This window comes from Bos javanicus, chromosome 13 (genome assembly GCF_032452875.1).
Source record: "Bos javanicus breed banteng chromosome 13, ARS-OSU_banteng_1.0, whole genome shotgun sequence".
Classification (NCBI taxonomy): domain Eukaryota; kingdom Metazoa; phylum Chordata; class Mammalia; order Artiodactyla; family Bovidae; genus Bos; species Bos javanicus.
Window position 1 is genome coordinate 20,930,758 of NC_083880.1, and position 18,030 is coordinate 20,948,787.

Sequence of the window (18,030 nt, forward strand, 5' to 3'; positions counted from 1 at the left end):
GTAGCCTTTTTAGATGCTGGTCCATGTGGAAGTCTGGTCCTCATGGGTTGCTAAATTTTCTAATGTAAGGGCAACTGAATTAGTTACTTCATTTATATTCTTAACCAAGACAAGAGTTCATATTATAAACAAGATAATGAGTTGGGGTTCATTATTATTTTAGTGAGATTTACTTCCCAGTCCTTTGAGAGAATACCTGGGAGAACTTTAGTATTCTGAACTAAAACTTTTATCTGACCTGTGTTAACAGTAAGAATACCTCCATAAATAAAAAAGTTTTTTCTTTTAAAGATGTGTTTTTTTGACTGTGCTGTGTGGCTTGTGGGAGCTTATTCCCTGACCATGATTGAACTCTGGCCCCAGCAATGAAAGTGCTGAGCCCTAACCACTGGACTGTCAGGGAATTCCCTGAAAAAACACAGTTTTGATGCCTTGGTAGTTCTTAAAGAGTCCCATGTAATAAAATAGATTGTTCATCCAGGAATTTCAGTGACTTCTGCCAGGATATCGACCTGCCCTCCTCTTTCCTGAGAGTTTTGGCAGCAGAATCATTCCTACTCTCATTTTGATAAAATCATCTAAATTTTATTTATTACATTTTATAAATTTTTATTTATTAAAATTTTAATTTATTAAATTTTATTTATTGAGCAGTTGTTCAAATGTGCTGTCTTTAAGAGAAAAATCTTTGTATAAATATACCTTGACATGTTGCAACTTACCTTCTTCTCAAGTATTTTTACTTTTGAACATCAGCTTACATGTAATTACAATCTTACAGATTTTCGCTTTCACTTTGTAATACTGAAGTAGGACTTAAATAAAGAATTACTGTTGACAAGTAATTCTAAACAGTACATTTTTTATTGTCCAATTAATCATTCATTGGTTTTATGCTACAGCATGTGAATTTACTTTAAATAATGTGAAAAGTGTCCTAAACATATGTTTATAAGATATTGCCCTTACTAATACATTCTCTTTGTTGACATTACTGTACCAACAAAGGTCCGTCTAGTCAAGGCTATGGTTTTTCCTGTGGTCATGTATGGATGTGAGAGTTGGACTGTGAAGAAGGCTGAGAGCCGAAGAATTGATGCTTTTGAACTGTGGTGTTGGAGAAGACTCTTGTGAGTCCCTTGGACTGCAAGGAGATCCAACCAGTCCATTCTGAAGGAGATGAGCCCTGGGATTGCTTTGGAGGGAATGATGCTGAAGCTGAAACTCCAGTACTTTGGCCACCTCATGCGAAGAGTTGACTCATTGGAAAAGACTCTGATGCTGGGAGGGATTGGGGGCAGGAGGAAAAGGGGACGACAGAGGATGAGATGGCTGGATGGCATCACTGACTTGATGGACGTGAGTCTGAGTGAACTCCGGGAGTTGGTGATGGACAGGGAGGAGGCCTGGCGTGCTGTGATTCATGGGGTTGCAAAGAGTTGGGCACAACTGAGCGACTGAGCTAAACTGAACTGAATACATTCTCAGTTTTATAACATCTTTACTAACATTGTTAGTGTTATCATTTACCAGAAGAATTGTAAAAAGGTGTTTATGTATTCCCAGTATCTGGTTCTGTATGTGAGGAGCTCAGAAATTGCTGACAACCTATTATTTTGTTGTTGTTCAGTTGCTAAGTCATGTCTGACTCTTATGACCCCATGGACAGCAGCACATCAGGCTTCCCTGTCCCTCACTGTGTCCTGGAGCTTGCTCAAGCTCATGTCCATTGAGTCAGTGATGCCATCCAGTCATCTGTCATCTCCTCCTTCTCCTGCCTTCAGTTTTTCCCAGCATTAGGGTCTTTTCCAACAAGTCAGCTCTTCACATCAGGTGGCCAAAGTATTGGAGCTTCAGCTTCAGCATCAGTCCTTCCAATGAATATTCAGAGTTGATTTCCTTTAGAATTGACTGATTTGACTTCCTTGCTGTCCAAGGGACTCTCAAGAGTCTTCTGCAGAACCACAGTTCAAAAGCATCAATTCTTCGGTGTCAGCCTTCTTTATCATTTAGCAGCAAAATTGTAAAAAGGTATTAGTGTAATTTCCACTATCTGGTTCTGTATGTGAGGAGCTCAGAAATTGCCAGCAACCTATTGTCTTAATAACAAATAAAAGTCTGAACAGAATGAAAAATGAACAACTTTTCTTACATCCGTAGGGCTTCCCCGATAGCTCAGTTGGTAAATAATCTGCCTGCAGTGCAGGAGACCTGGTTTGATTCTTCAGTCAGGAATATCCTCTGGAGAAGGGATAGGCTACCCATTCCAGTATTCTTGGGCTTCCCTTGTGTCTCAGCTGGTAAGGAATCTGCCTGCAATGTGGGAAACCTGGGTTCAATCCCTGGGTTGGGAAGATCCCCTGGCGAAGGGAAAGGCTACCCACTCTAGTATTTTGGTCTGGAGAATTCTATGGACTGTATAGTCCATGGTGTTGCAAAGAGTGGGACACGACTGAGCAACTTTCACTTCACTTTAGGTCAGTCACTCAGTCGTGTCTAACTTTTTGTGACCCCATGGACTGCAGCACGCCAGGCCTCCCTGTCCATCACCATCTCCTGCAGTTTACTCAAGCTCATGTCAATTAAGTCGGTGATGCCATCCAACCATCTCAACCTCTGCTGTCCCCCTTTCCTTCTGCCTTCAATCTTTCCCAGCATCAGGGTCTTTCAAATGAGTCAGTTCTTCACATCAGGTGGCCAAAGTATTGGAGTTTCAGCTTCAAATCAGTCCTTCCAATGAATATTCAGGACTGATTTCCTTTAGGATGGACTGGTTGGATCTCCTTGCAGTCCAAGGGATTCTGAAGAGTCTTCTCCAACACCACGGTTCAAAAGCATCAATTCTTCAGCATTCAGCTTTCTTTATAGTCCAACTCTCACATCTGTATACAACTACTGGAAAAACCATAGCTTTGACTAGACGGACCTTTGTTGGCAAAGTAATGTCTCTGCTTTTTAATATGCTGTCTGTGTTGGTCATAACTTTTCTTCTAAGGAGCACACGTCTTTTAATTTCATGGCTGCAGTCACCATCTGCAGTGATTTTGGAGCCCCAGAAAATAAAGTCAGCTGCTGTTTCCACTGTTTCCCCATCTATTTGCCATGAAGTGATTGGGCCAGATGCCATGATCTTACTTTTCTGAATGTTGAGTTTTAAGCCAATTTTTTAAACTCTCACTTTCATCAAGAGGCTCCTAAGTTCTTCTTCACTTTCTGCCATAAGGGTGGTGTCATCTGCATGTATGAGGTTATTGATATTTCTCCCAGCAACCTTGATTCCAGCTTGTGCTTCATCTAGCCCAGTGTTTCTCATGATGTACTCTGCATATAAGTTAAATAAGCAGGGTGACAGTATCACTTCACTTCACTTGCATCCATAAGAGAGGGGAGGACATAGCACAAAGGCTGTCCTCAAGATTGGAAAGATAGGCAGTCTGTACAGAGGGTCAGAATTTATCAGAGTAGAGACTTGCAAGCAGTAGCCACTTCAGAAATCAGTTTCTAGGATAGGAAAACCTGAGTGATATTGATGAGTTTCTGAAGGCTCAATGTGGCCAAGCCTGAGTGTTAAAAACTATAGGGGAACACAGCCATAAGGCATGTTCCAACCCCCCTCCCCCACCGAGTACTGTGAGATTTATCTCCAGAAGTTCAACCAGGTTCCCATGTTAAATATTGGAGAAAAAAGAATCCCCTCCTTCTTCCAGCAGGAGGAGGGATAAAGGAACCATTCTGAAATTCACCAAAGCACTCAATTCTTCCTCACAAATCCTGTCATTGGGGGAAGCTATTATTAGTTAACCAGAGCCTGTATTGCTAGGGTGTTATCAGAGCTTAACTTATAGGAGGAGGGGAAATAATGCTAGCTTCCTCTAGGAATCCTGTTTCACCTAAGAAGTGAGGGGGGAAGAAATCCTGAGAACACTTGTGAAGTTCAGTCCTGAGGCATGGGTTCACTAAAAGAGACCCAAGTATAAGACCATAGAACACTCTCCCTCCCCCCATACTCACCACCACATTGCTAAAGGCCTACTTCTGTGAAAGTGAAGTCGCTCAGTCGTATCTGACTCTTTGCAAGCCCACGGACTGTAGCCTGACAGGCTCTTCTGCCCGTGGGATTTTCCAGGCAAGAACACAGGAGTGGGTTGCCATTTCCTTCTCCAGGGGATCTTCCTGACAGAGGGATCGAACCCAGGTCTCCCGCATTGCAGGCAGACTCTACATCTCAGCCACCAGAGAATCTCAAGGCCTACTTACAACAGTTCCTTTTACCTGGTACATCATGTCTGGCTATCAAGAAAAAATTACAAGGCATTCTACAAGGCAAAAATACAATCTGAAGAAACAGAACAAGCATCACAACTAGACATGACAGGGATGTTGGAATTATCAGACTAAGAATTTAAAACAATTATGATTTATATTCTAAGGCCTCTGGTAGGTAAAACAGCATGCAAGAAGAACAGATGTAATCCTAATAAAGAACCAAAAAGAAATGATTTCGATTAAAAACACTGTAACAGAAATGGTGTCTTGATTAACTGAATAGTAGCCTGAATGTGGCTAAGGAGAGAGATCTGAGCTAGAGGGTATATTAATAGAAGTCTCCAAAACTGAAAAGCAAACGAATGAAGACTGAGAAAAACAGAACAGAATATTGGGGGACTATGGGACAACTATCAAAGATGTGACTGATAGGAATATCTAAGGGAGAGGAAAGAAAGGAGCAGAAGAAACGTTTGAAGCAGTAATGACTGAGAATTTTGCCAAACCTATGGCACATAAAAATCACAGATACAGGAAGCTCAGGAAATATGATTCTGGATAAATGCCAAAAAAATCTACATGTGGGCTTAACTTTTAACATTACAGAAAGTCAAAGGTAAAGTAAAATTTCTGAAGGAAGTCAGAGGGAAAAATACCTTACTTATACACAAATAAAGGTAAAAATTACATCCAACTTCTATGCAGAAACAATGCAAGATAGAAGAAAGTGGAATGACATTTAAAGTGTTGTAAGGAAAAAAAAAAAACTGATGTAGAGTTCTGTACCCTGTGAATTTATCCTTTAAATATGAGGAAGCTATAGACTTTCTCAGACAAACAATAAGAGCATCTGTTGCTAGCAGACTTGCCTTGCAAGAAATGTTAAACTAACTTTTTGAGAGAAAAAAATGATCTGAAATTCAGAGCTATATAAAGAAAGGAGTATCAGAGGAGCAATAAGTGAAGGTAAAATAAAAAACATTTTTTTTTTCTTAAAACAGTTTGTTCAAAATAATAAAAAGCAACAATGTATTACATATGCTTATGTATTTCTTGTGTATATCTATCTATATGTATGTGTGTGTATATATATACATATACTTTGTTGTTTAATCACGAAGTCATGTCTGATTCTTTGTGACCCCATGGACTGTAGCCCTCCAGGCTCCTCTGTCCATGGGATTGCCCAGGCAAGAATACTGGAGTGGGTTGCCTTTCCTTTTCCAATACATGTGCTTATCTTTGTGAAATTAATGACAGCAGTAATACAAAGAATGAAAATGAGGAATTAGGGTTATTTTGTTATTATAAGCTATTCACACCACCCTTGAAGTAGTATATTGTTATTTAAAAGTTGTCTTGGATTAGTTGCAAATGTATAATGTAGACTCTAGGGCAACCAGAAAAAAGCAAAAAAAAGAAGAAGAAGAAAAAAAAAAAGGGTAGCCTGTATTTTTAAAAAGAAGAAAAAAGAAATCAAGGCTGGAGTGCTGCAGCCCACGGGGTCATGGAAAAGTTGGACATGAGAGTGACTGAAGAACAGCAACTGTCAGAGATGCATAGATTTGGCAGGCAGAAAACCAATACGGACATAGTCGAACTCAATAATTTTTACTGTTCTGGAAATGAAAGAAAAACTTAAGCAATGTTAATAATAAATATTTTTAGAATACCTGAGAGATAGTTGGTATTAAATAACAGATTTAGTTTCTGTGACTTATTATAATAAATCATTGCAGTTTTAACCTTACTTTTTCATTTCACAATTTTATTACCTCTGAAATGAGTATACATTAAAAAAATAATTGTGATGATTAGTAATTTTTGCTTCAGGCAGTATTTCCCATGCCAAACTGTGTTGAAAAATAATGAACTTCCTAAATTCCCTACCAAGAGCTGAGAAGCAAAGAGGAGAAGAGAGAAGAAATAAGTTACTTTGATCAAATAGGGGTTTGGAGGAGAAAAGGTGTATAATACTAACATTTTCCCATGGATTTTGACCCTGGGACCAGATTGGTGAAGAAATAAACTTATGTAAGTCATTAGCTTGTTATGTATCTGTGTGTAACAAACTAAAATATTCTATTTTAATATTTCTGTAAGGATAATATTGGTAGGTTTTGAATATTGCATGATGTAGCAGGATTACTATAATTTTTTTGGTATTTTTCAATTGAAGTATAGTTGATTTACAATGTGTGTCAATTACTGCTGTACAGCAAAGTGATTCAGTTTATACATATTTATATATATACACATTATTTTTTGTATTCTTTGCCATTATAGTTTATCATATAATATTGAATATAATCCTCATGCTATACAATAGGACCTTGTTGTTTATTCATTCTCTTTATAAAAGCTTACATAAGATTACTATAATTTTTTTTTCTCTTTTTAAACTTCATTTATTTATTCAGCAAATTAAGCAGTTTTTTGCCAGGCACTGGGAAAATAACAATGAACAAAACTGAGCAAATTCTCTCCTTCATGAAACATGCATTCTGATGAGTGAAGAGTGAGGGAAGACCAAAAAAATAAAATAAATAGGTAAAGATATGATATATTAGGAAAGTGCCAACAATAAAAGAACTGAAGCAGGAGAGAGTTGAGTATAGGAGATTTTAGATACACCAGTAAATAAGGATCCACTGACAAGGTGATATTCAAATACAGATCTGATAGAAATGAGTGGAAAGGTCATGTGGACATTTGGGAAGGAATCCTGGCAGAGAGAGGAGCAAGTTCAAAGGTCCCCCTAGACATGAGAGTGCTTTATAAAATGTGATTTTGGATTGCATGCTTTATCGGCTGATTTCCTTTTTCTCTCCACCATAAATTGGAAAATGTTTTCCAGGTGCCTCCAGGGGACGCTGTGACTTTGAGTTTGATCTTTGTTCCTGGGAGCAGGAGCAGGATGATGACTTTGACTGGAATCTGAAGGCGAGCAATGTCCCTGCTACAGGCACAGAGCCAGCGGCTGACCACACCTTGGGAAATTCATCTGGCCATTACATCTTTATAAAGAGCTTGTTCCCTCAGCAGCCCATGAGGGCAGCCAGAATTTCAAGTCCAGTCATAAGCTGGAGAAGCAAAAACTGTAAGGTATGGAGAAAAAATTAAAACAGAAATGTTATAAGCAACTTCTGATAGAGTCAAAAACAGAAAACAGAATGGCCAGAACCAGACTAAAAAGTGACTTTGAATGCACTCAACTTGGAATTTTGTGAGCAGCAGAAAGTGAAGATGAAAGGGAAGGTTTGTTAGAACTGTTGGAAGAATTTATACTATGGATAAGTTCCATAGACAAAGAATCTTGGAATCCATTGGAAAAATGTCATGGTTATTATCCATAACTATGGGTGAAAGTGAAAGAAAGTGTTAGTCACTCAGTTGTGTCCAACTCTTTGCAACCCCGTGGACTGTAACCCACCAGACTCCTGTCCATGGAATTCCCCAGGCAAGAATACTGGATTGGGTTGCCGTTTCCTTCTCCAGGGGATCTTCCCAACCCAGGGACTGAACATGTGTCTCTGCATTGCAGGCAGATTCTTTACTGTCTGAACCACCTAGAACAAAGTGAAATATTGGTTGTGTCCACTCAGGGAACTTGGCACTCATTGGAATTATTGGGATTTCATCATAAGGAAGAGAAATAAACAGCGAGAAATAGTGTAAAATAGTTAAATATTTCCAAGAACTAATATTAGTCACAGTTGACACCATGATAAAATGGTTGGACATCTTCACGGAAAATTAAAGACTGAAGTTGACACTTTAAAATGTAGAATTTCTAGATTAGGAAAAAATGGTTTGGCCATTATCCTGTGGAACTTTGAAGAAAATGTTTATAGAGTGTTAAAAATATAAGTAGAGTTGTTTGGATCTTCATATGATGACTATGCATTTGGAAGGTCCTTCACTTTCCTTTATTATTTGTGTGATTGTCTGTTTTTATTCCCCAGGGGATTTGAGCCAGCTAGGCTGGGAGCTAAATTTAGCTTTACATATAAATTAAGCACTCAGAAATGACTTCATGGCATCTTTTTATAAGAAGTTAGTGTGTGAATAAATGTGCCCTTTATATTTATGACAAAAAATACAGTCTCCATAGCTGTGAACACATGTATTTGGACTGGTATATTCCTCAATGTCTGAACACTGTAAAGAAAACAAATTATATCCAGAAAGTTGCTAGCTGATCAAAGAATCAAACTGGGAGGCATGATTTAAATCTTTATTATCTTCAGATTGTCAAATTCTTGTATATTTCTTTCCACAACACAGAGAGCCCTAACTCCAGAAGGAGGCATGTTAAATCTTCGGTCATGGGCTTTCCAGCTGAACCTGTAGTTACTACAGATGTTTGTTCCTGTTTTATACTGACCAGCCTTCACATCCTACCACTGCCCCAGTCATGTTAAACCTTTAGCTTGTCTTAGGAGCTTTTCTGTCTCAGCTTAAGTTGATTTCATAGTTTAACACTCAGAATAATATCTCTCTTCTCTCTTTAGGCACATTTGATAGATTTTCTGCAAGAAAGTGACACGATCAAAGTTTGAGAGACATAACTCAGCAGTCCAGAATGGATGTAATGAAAAAATACACAATTAAACTTTAATTAGTTTGGCAAACATTGAGTTTTAGAGAGGCAAAGAAGTCAAACTGAAATTTTATATACTGCATGTTTAATTTTTAATTAACTTTCCAAGACTAGAACTGATTTTCTCATTTCAGAATATCTGTGAATATACAGATTTATAGATATAGACAAAACATATATAAACCCAGTGTTCTGGGGTTTTATTTTCAAGAAAGTATTGAGTAATTTGGAAGACAACAGAAAGAAGACTTCTTAGCTTTTCTATTTAGACTTCCTCTAAGAATGTTCAATAGATTCTTTTTTTCATACTGTAGTAACCAAGGGTTTCATTTATCTCTATTTTTGCCTGGCCCCAGAACTATAGTTCCCACTGTTTTAAACATCTGTGTGAGAATAATGAAGTATGCCTAGGAGAAATGTCAAAAAATTAATGATGAATAGTTCATTTTATGAATATTTATGATATAGATTGTATACAAAGTAGTAAGGAAAAGTCATGCTGGAAATGATTGGGACTCTCAGATATAAAAAATTTGTTTATCAAGTGAGCAGAAATGACCTCCTAAACTTTCATGAAAATCCTTTCTGTCACTTGACCTTGTGGAATACCTTCAGGCAGAAAAAAATCAAATTGGAGAATTTTCTCCCTTCTGAGGGATGGATGGAATACAGAGAAGTATGCAGACATAGATTGATGAGTGTAGAGAGTAACTGAAATTCTGGTGAAGATGCCTCCTTAAAAGAATTCAGTACTTGACAGATTTTTATTTGCTCATGTTGCCCTGTGATTAGGTTACATTGTCATCAAATATTCTCTGTAGAAATGGAGTGTTTGTGTTTAGATGTTTGTTTGCATGTTAACCCAATGGTATCATTCAGAAAATGGCCTCAAGAAGATACAGAAGTGTTTATGTGACATAAAACATATGCTTTATGCTTTCTGTGCAAATAAGACAGAACAAGGCAGGATACTGGGAAGACCATGTGTATGACTGCAGGGGCTTCAGACAGATGTGTGCTTTTGCCTGTTGGATAGTTTCCTTTCTTGCTTTTTGCCACTGCTCAAGAAGCTGGCCTCAGACCCTTTTTTAAAATTAATTTTTAATGGAATATAGTTGCTTTACATTATTATGTTAGTTTTTTCCTGTACAGCAAAGTGAATCAGCTCTGTTGTTATTTAGTTGCTAAGTCATGTCAGACTCTTTTGCAGCCCCATGGCTCCTCTTCATGAGATTTCTCAGTCAAAAATATCGGAGTGGATTGCCATTTCTTTCCCCAGAGGATCTTTGCGACCCAGGGATTGAAACCATGTCTCCTGAATTGGCAGGTGGATTTGTTTACCACTGAGCCACCAGGGGAGCCCCCTGGAATCAGCTCCACATACACGTAGATCCCCTCCTTTTTTTGATTTTCTTCCTATTTAGGTCATACAGAGCATTGGGTAGAGTTCCCTGGGCTGCACAGTAGGTTCTCGTTAGTTACCTATTTTATACATGGTGTCATTGGTGCATATATGTCAACCCCAGTCAGACACTTTGTGCCACTCAGGTTTGACCAGTCCTCCCAGAACAAGCCACAGTGGTCACAGAGTTCATGTTTTCCTACATTAATGGGTTAATCAATAGGATAAACATTTTTGGATCATAGAGTAGTAGCTGAAGTTTGGGTATTATTCATCAGCTAGGAAATTTGCATAGATTGACTTCACAGAGCTTACCTCTTGATGCTGTTTGAAAGTATGCATTATGTATATTGTTTAATCACATTCTTTACCCTTTAAACACATTCATTTCCCTTCTCTAGACTATAATATCCATGAGTGCCAGTGTTTCTAAAATGTTATTTTCCTGCATGAAGATCACCCCCCATTAGTTTTCCCCCACTCCTAAAAATGACAAGCCCAAAGCTTAAAAACTCTGAGTCCCTACTGTTCCTAACTCATACTCTTCTCTTTTTTAGAATTTCCCCTAACTTTCTCCACCAGTGTTTTAATCACCAAAAATCTGGTAAACTCCATATTTGAAACATTGAAATGTTAATCCTTGGAAATACTCATATTAATTTTTACTTGGGGGTAAAACTCAAGTCTACTCTCCTGAAACATTTCAAGTAAAATTTAGAAATTGCTATTCTGGTGGTTTTGCTATGTATAGTAGAGCCCTGAGGACCTTGAAGAACTGAAAATGTGTTTCAAGTTTAAGAATGTGGTGGAATAAGCAATCAAGTACTCTGCTGTTTTGAAGAAAATGATTTAAGTTTCATGAGATGGAAATTATTTTCTTTAGTACCTGATGTTTCTTAATCATGAAAAGTCTTTCTATATAATATAACACCTTTTAATGATATTTGTATCCCTTTGACAGCAGATTTTAAGAGTTTGTGGAGGAATCCTACTTTTATAAGTCACAAAAAGGAAGTAAACGCCACTCATTTTTTCAACTAAATTCCTGCTTGGTCCTTATTGTACTACATTCCATGTTTTGCAGCATATGATTTAAGGCTAGACTAACTTCGTTCATTGATAGAGTATTCACTAAGCAATAGAACATACAGACCTATTTTTTCTTCCAGAATCTGTTAAGAGAGGACAGCATGATATAATTGAAAATAAGATGAAATTAAGTGTACTAATCATTTATAATATTTCTATTTTTGGTTGCAGATAATTTTTCATTATCACATGTATGGACATGGCATTGGAGCACTCACCTTGATCCAGGTATCAGTCTCAAACCAAACGAAGGTCCTGCTTAACCTCACTGTAGAACAAGGCAATTTCTGGCAGCGGAAAGAGCTAGCCCTGTCTGGTGATGAGGACTTCCAACTCAAATTTGAAGGCCGAGTTGGGAAGGGCCACCGTGGTGATATAGCACTGGATGACATTGTGCTTACAAAGAACTGTCTATCTTCCCATCACTCCATGAAAGAAGAACTCGCAGTGCCTCTTCCGACAGGTACATTTTGGTTTATTTAGTTTGTGTGTTTACAGAGTGGTAGGTGGGAAGGAAGGAAATGGAAAAGAAGTGACCTAAACACCTAGTAAATTATTCTTTTCATAAGGAAAAATCTTTTTGAATCTAAAATCTTATCTTTCAAGCCTTTACTCATAAACTTGTCTTCGAATTTTCTCTCCAAGCTTTGGTGTATTTACCAATTCCTGAGTTCTTAGTTTAGTCAGTATCTTCTTAGATCAATAAAATAAGGCTCCTTTGTTTTCAGTTTGATTCAGATTTCAATCCGAAATAAATATCATTCACTCTTAATAAAATGTAAGAATTTCAAGAACAGATTTATTCCATTTTAATTAGATGTTAGTGTGGTTATTTTATATACTTTATTCTCTTTAGACAAATACTTTATTCATTTGAAGGGAATGGCAACCCACTCCAATATTCTTGCCTGGAGAATTCCATGGACAGAGGAGCCATGGACATGGTGGGTTATATAGTCCATGGAGTCGCAAAGAGTCAGATATGACTGACCGACTAACACTCACTCACTCATTCATTTGAATGGTTGAATTTATATATTTAAGTCATTTAGATGATTGACTATGTCCATCCATTCACCTAAAAATATTTGGGTAATTTTTCTTAATAATTAGATTAAAATGTTGACTTGATAGATGTCCAATATAATACATAAATTGGCAGTGTTATAAGATGTGGAAATATTAAATAGCATTAATCCCTATAATATATTAGAGGTATTAGATGAAAATAAATACAGTATATAGTGTTAAGAAAGCAAAAGAACAAATTTTATCAATTGATAACATGATATATATTAATATTTAAACCATGAGTTTGGAGAAGAAAATAAAAATGCCATTCCTTTTGTATATAAATTACATATTGTAAATAAGAAACAAAAGTGCTTTAAGAAGAATGAACTAATTTACTTGTGCTGACTTAACATGGTGGGTAGAATGGGGAACCGTGCCATTTCTGCCTTGACTTCCTCATTCATTTCACAGATTATGTTTCTAGATAACTGTTTCCCCACTGACACATAATTAAGTCAGGATGTTTGCTTGAAGTTTCCAGCACAGTATGGAATGGTACAGAGGAAAACAAACATTTCAAAATTGTGTTGAGGGAAATATATACTAACAAGTGAAAGTTAAAGTTGGTCAGTTGTGTCCGACTCTTTGCAATCCCATGGACTATACAGTCCATGGAATTCTCCAGACCAGAATACTGGAGTGGGTAGCCTTTCCCTTCTCCAGGGGATCTTCCCAAACCAGGGATCGAATGCAGCATGTCTCCCACATTGCAAGCGGATTCTTTACCAGCTGAGCCATCAGGGAAACCTAGATACTAACAAGAGTGAAATGTAAAAGCATTTCAGATACCTCAGAATAATCTACTTCTTGAGAAAAGCTTCACCTTCTTTCTCTGTAGCAAATCTGATGACAGCTATACTAGCTTTTGTCCAGATCTGACCTTTTAAATAGTAAATGTTTGATCATAATAAAAAGTAATCTCATAGCATCCAAGTAACGAGAGAGCAAAAGTTTTATGTAGAACCACTTTAAACTTCAATGAACAACTACTAAGTGGGATGTCAGAGGAACAAACCAATCTCATCGGGAATTTTAAATTCTTAAACCTGTGAAATCTGGAATGAAGTTTCTTAAACAAAAATGACAAGGCTTCCAAAAGGAAAAGTTTAAAGTATGTAAAAAGTGGTATAGATTATATATTAATTATAAAATTAAGGGTGCATACCATTCTGAAGGAGATCAGCCCTGGGGTTTCTTTGGAAGGACTGATGCTAAAGCTGAAACTCCAGTACTTTGGCCACCTCATGCGAAGAGTTGACTCATTGGAAAAGACTCTGATGATGGGAGGGATTGGGGGCAGGAGGAGAAGGGGACGACAGAGGATGAGATGGCTGGATGGCATCACTGACTCAACGGACGTGAGTCTGGGAGAACTCTGGGAGTTGGTGATGGACAGGGAGGCCTGGCGTGCTGTGATTCATGGGGTCGCAAAGAGTCGGACACGACTGAGCGACTGATCTGATCTGATTAATATCACTAGAGTTCTTTGTATATCCTGATGCTATTGGAGATATTCTATTAAAATTTTTGGTGAATAGAAATTGAGACTCTGCTTTTAAGAATATCTCATTGTGGTAGGGGAGAATAGGAAAACCATCTCAAAAATCACCTAATATTAGGCTAGATATAATAAAGTGCCAGTAGAGAGTATATATACTGTTGTGTATATATGTGTTTAAACATATTTGGGGGAGTGGCCTGGACAAATTTTTAAGAAGCCAAACTGCTTTTTATTAGTCTTCATGAAAGTTGGTGCAAGAGAATTCAGCAATATCATGAACTTTTAACAGAAGTATAATGCAAGCCACTAATGTAAGCTACTTGTGTAATTTATATATGCTAGAAGTTATGTTTAGAAAAAGCAGAATTAATTTTTAGAATATATTTTGCCATTTCCTTCTCCAGGGGGTCTTCCCGACCCAGGAATTGAACCTGGATCTCCTGCAATGCAGGCAGATTCTTTATGGACTGAACTACCCTGAATCACGACTGAACCCTGAATTAACTCAATATGCCCCAAGTATTATCATTTTTAACACAAAAGCTATGTAAGGTAATAATGAAGTATTTTATATTCTTATTTTCAGACTTAGCCTTTAAAATCCAATGTGTATTTATTTTACAACTACAACCCATCTCAATTTGGATTAGCCACATTTTGATTGCTTGATAGCCACTCATTCTATCCCAGTGCACAGGAGATGAAGTAGATACTGTAGGGCACTTTTATATGAGTCTGACAATTGGGTTACATTATTTGGGGTCCAGTTTGTGAATTCCAAAGAATTTCAGTTCTATTCTTATTTAAACAGAAGCAAAATATACCCCTAGGCTAAATGGGGAAGCACGGGTAGATACCGTGTTCTAGTGAAGTAGGTACTAATTTCAGACATTCTTCTTACTAGCTATGTGCTGTACAACTTCTCTGAAACCCAAATTCCTCATCTGTTATTCAAAGAGAACCTGTTTCTTAAGTTCTTAAAATAAAAAGAGGTAGTCATCTATATGGGCTTCCCAGGTGGTGCTAAGGTGAAGAATCCATCTGCCAATGCAGGAGATACAAGAGATGCAGGTTTGATCCCTGGGTTGGGAAGATCCCTGGAGAAGGGAATGGCAACCCACTGTAGTATTCTTGCCTGGAGAATCCCATGGACAGAGGAGCCTGGTGGGCTAGAGTCCATGGGGTCACAAAGAGTTGGATATGACTGAAGCGACTTAGCATGCACACACGCAAACACCTATATAATTTACCTAGTCTCATGTTTGGTATATTCTCTTGTTTGGCATGTATTCAGTAAAAACTGTATCATTTTACATTATCTGATATTTTGAGCACCTTACCAGTATTCCTTAGATGGTATAGACATTTGAGTGTGAGCCTCCATTATTTGCATTTTATTAAAAATATATTTCTACCATATGTTTTAGCAAAGTTTTCTCTCTTGCAGAGATCACAAGCATATAATTATTTTATATTACATGGTAATCATTCAATCTATTATTTATTGAAAACCTCTTTAATTTAGTAATTTTGATTTGTCATGAAGAACGTGTGTGTATGTGTGTATCTTTGAAATGTTTCTCAATGTCTCGGTACTGCAAAAACACTTAACCTGAAACTTTCACAGATAAATGAAGGATAAATGATATTCAGGCAGTGGCTATATCCACTAAACTTCTGAAAGTGACTTTAGTTCATGCACACTTTTCATCTATATTCATGGGCGTAGGCTAATAATTCCGTCAAGGACGACTTAAAATGGAAAAAGACAAGAGGAGGCAAAACATATATATTTAGGAAGATGCAATTGAACTGAATCTGGAATTAGTGATTCTAATCAGTCAAATAAGAACCAGAGCTTTATTAGCAAAAGTAATATTAGGGGGTTATTATTGAGTCTTTAGAAGTTATATTTAAAAGCTTATTTCGATGGCAATTTTGTTAATTGCTAAATGATGATGGAGAAAAATAATTGTTTAATGAATTTTAATAAGAAAAAGACAACCAAGATTCCGCTTTTAAATGTCTGTATGGAGATTCAGCCACTATCATATTCTGTGTTATTGACCGATATTTAATAAAAATTTTAATTATAATAAGGACAGAGACCAAGTCTTAATTTGTGTGTGTATGCACATATGCGTTTTAAGTAATTTATAGATATGAGTCATAAAACAATTATGTTTTAACATGACAATTAACTTTTGCTTGAAAAATATGTGTAAGGGAGTTTGAGGTCGATGTGTACACATTGCCAAATTTCAAATGGATAACCATCAGGGACCTACTGTATAGCACGGGGAAGTCTGGTATCAATGTGATGTGGCAGCCTTGGTGGAAGGGGAATTTTGGGGGCGAACAGATCCATGTGTATGGCTGAGTCACTCTGCTGTGCCCCTAAAACTATCACAACATTCTTAATCAATCAGCTATACTCCAGTATAAAATGAAAAGTTTAAAAAAGGCAAAAAAAAAAAAATGTATAAGACAATGGAGCGTGAATGGATTAGCTTCTCTTTGATGTCAAGTGTTTCCTTGAAATACCTGGGGGGAGTTTAAAAGGCTCGTACCTACTGATGAGAATGCTGGCATAGCAACTCAGAGTCCTCTGCTGGGAAATCTGGCTGATTATCCTTCGCTCTGTAATTTGGTGAACCCTGTACACAGGGTTTAGTTCTAAGTGCATGTGTTTGGGGTTTAAAAAGATGAATTTGGACTTTTGTAATGCTTACTACTTATAAGGTGTCACCTGATCTACTTAACCTCTCTAATTCTTATCTTTCTTGTCCATAAAAATGGAGCTATTGGAATTTAAGTCATCTGAAAAATAGTGGAGATAATAATATATAGAATGTTTTAAGCAACCACTGGCATACAGTCAGTGTTCAGTACCTCTCCCTTTTTTCTAGCAGTTCTCTCCCTGTTGGGGAGATTAAAGTGTGCATAAGTTGAAATTTCCTAAAAGCATGTTGTATAGTTGTTATTTTTTCTTCTTCATGTTCCATTCATTGCTTAAAAATTCAGATTTCCTCTGACCCTCCTATTTTCTTCAAAGAATTTGCTCTCACAAAAGCCCCTAAATTGCTAAATTCTCTAGTTTCATTTATTATTCATAATAAACAATGAAGACGAAAGAAGTGGTCCTATAATTCAAGGAAGTTGATGAGTTGCATATGATGTGGGTGGGGGCAGAGGAAAGTTCATTTTAAATGTACAAGCTTACTCCACCCAGTGTTTTCCAAGTTAATATTTTCCCGGTAAAATATCTGTTGATTTTTGGTACTCAAATTCATGGAATGCCTATATTTCACTCTGGTTTTTTAATTTTTATTTTTTTAGGGGGGACAATATTTATACTGGAAATTATATTTGGATTACGCAAAACTGAGAATACTGTTTAAGCAACATATTGTATAGGAAAAATCTCAAGTTCTGTTCTAAATACAGTCAATAGACAATGAGATTTTGAAAATTTCATGCAGTGACCATACGGAGGAAGTTTATCACAGACACTGCTCTGGTTAGGGGAAATTGAGAGTAGTATATACACTGTAAAATATTATTTCATTTGTGCATTTGTTCTGACTGTGTTTCTTCAGTGCATATTTTTGTCTAATTTAAACAAGAAATTCCTCCAGATTGAGAAAATGTTGAAAAAAATTGAAAGTGAAAACAAAAGAGATTTCAGTGTAAGAGAAGATAAAGGAAATTATAATGTTAACCAATAAAAGCTGGTTCTGAAGAGGTTCAGTTCAGTTCAGTAGCTCAGTCGTGTCCGACTATTTGAGACCCCATGAATTGCAGCACGCCAGGCCTCCCTGTCCATCACCAACTCCTGGAGTTCACTCAAACTCATGTCCATCGAGTTGGTGATGCCATCCAGCCATCTCATCCTCTGTCATCCCCTTCTCCTCCTGCCCCCAATCCCTCGCAGCGTCAGGGTGTTTTCAATGAGTCAATTCTTTGCATGAGGTAGCCAAAGTATTGGAGTTTCAGCTTTAGCATCAGTCCTTCCAATGAACACCCAGGACTGATCTCCTTTAGAATGGACTGGTTGGATCTCCTTGCTCTCCAAGGGACTCTCAAGAGTCTTCT

At 37.2% G+C, this 18,030-nt stretch overlaps 1 protein-coding gene across 1 annotated transcript in view; it reads left to right on the forward strand.

Annotated features, from left to right (window-relative positions):
• MALRD1 (MAM and LDL receptor class A domain containing 1) overlaps positions 1 to 18,030 on the forward strand; it is a 555,525-nt gene that overhangs the window by 224,741 nt on the left and 312,754 nt on the right. Inside the window, exons 26-27 of the mRNA XM_061435952.1 lie at positions 7,124 to 7,371; positions 11,532 to 11,823. Of these exons, the coding sequence (XP_061291936.1) occupies positions 7,124 to 7,371; positions 11,532 to 11,823 (540 nt within the window). The remainder of the gene's footprint in view (positions 1 to 7,123; positions 7,372 to 11,531; positions 11,824 to 18,030) is intronic.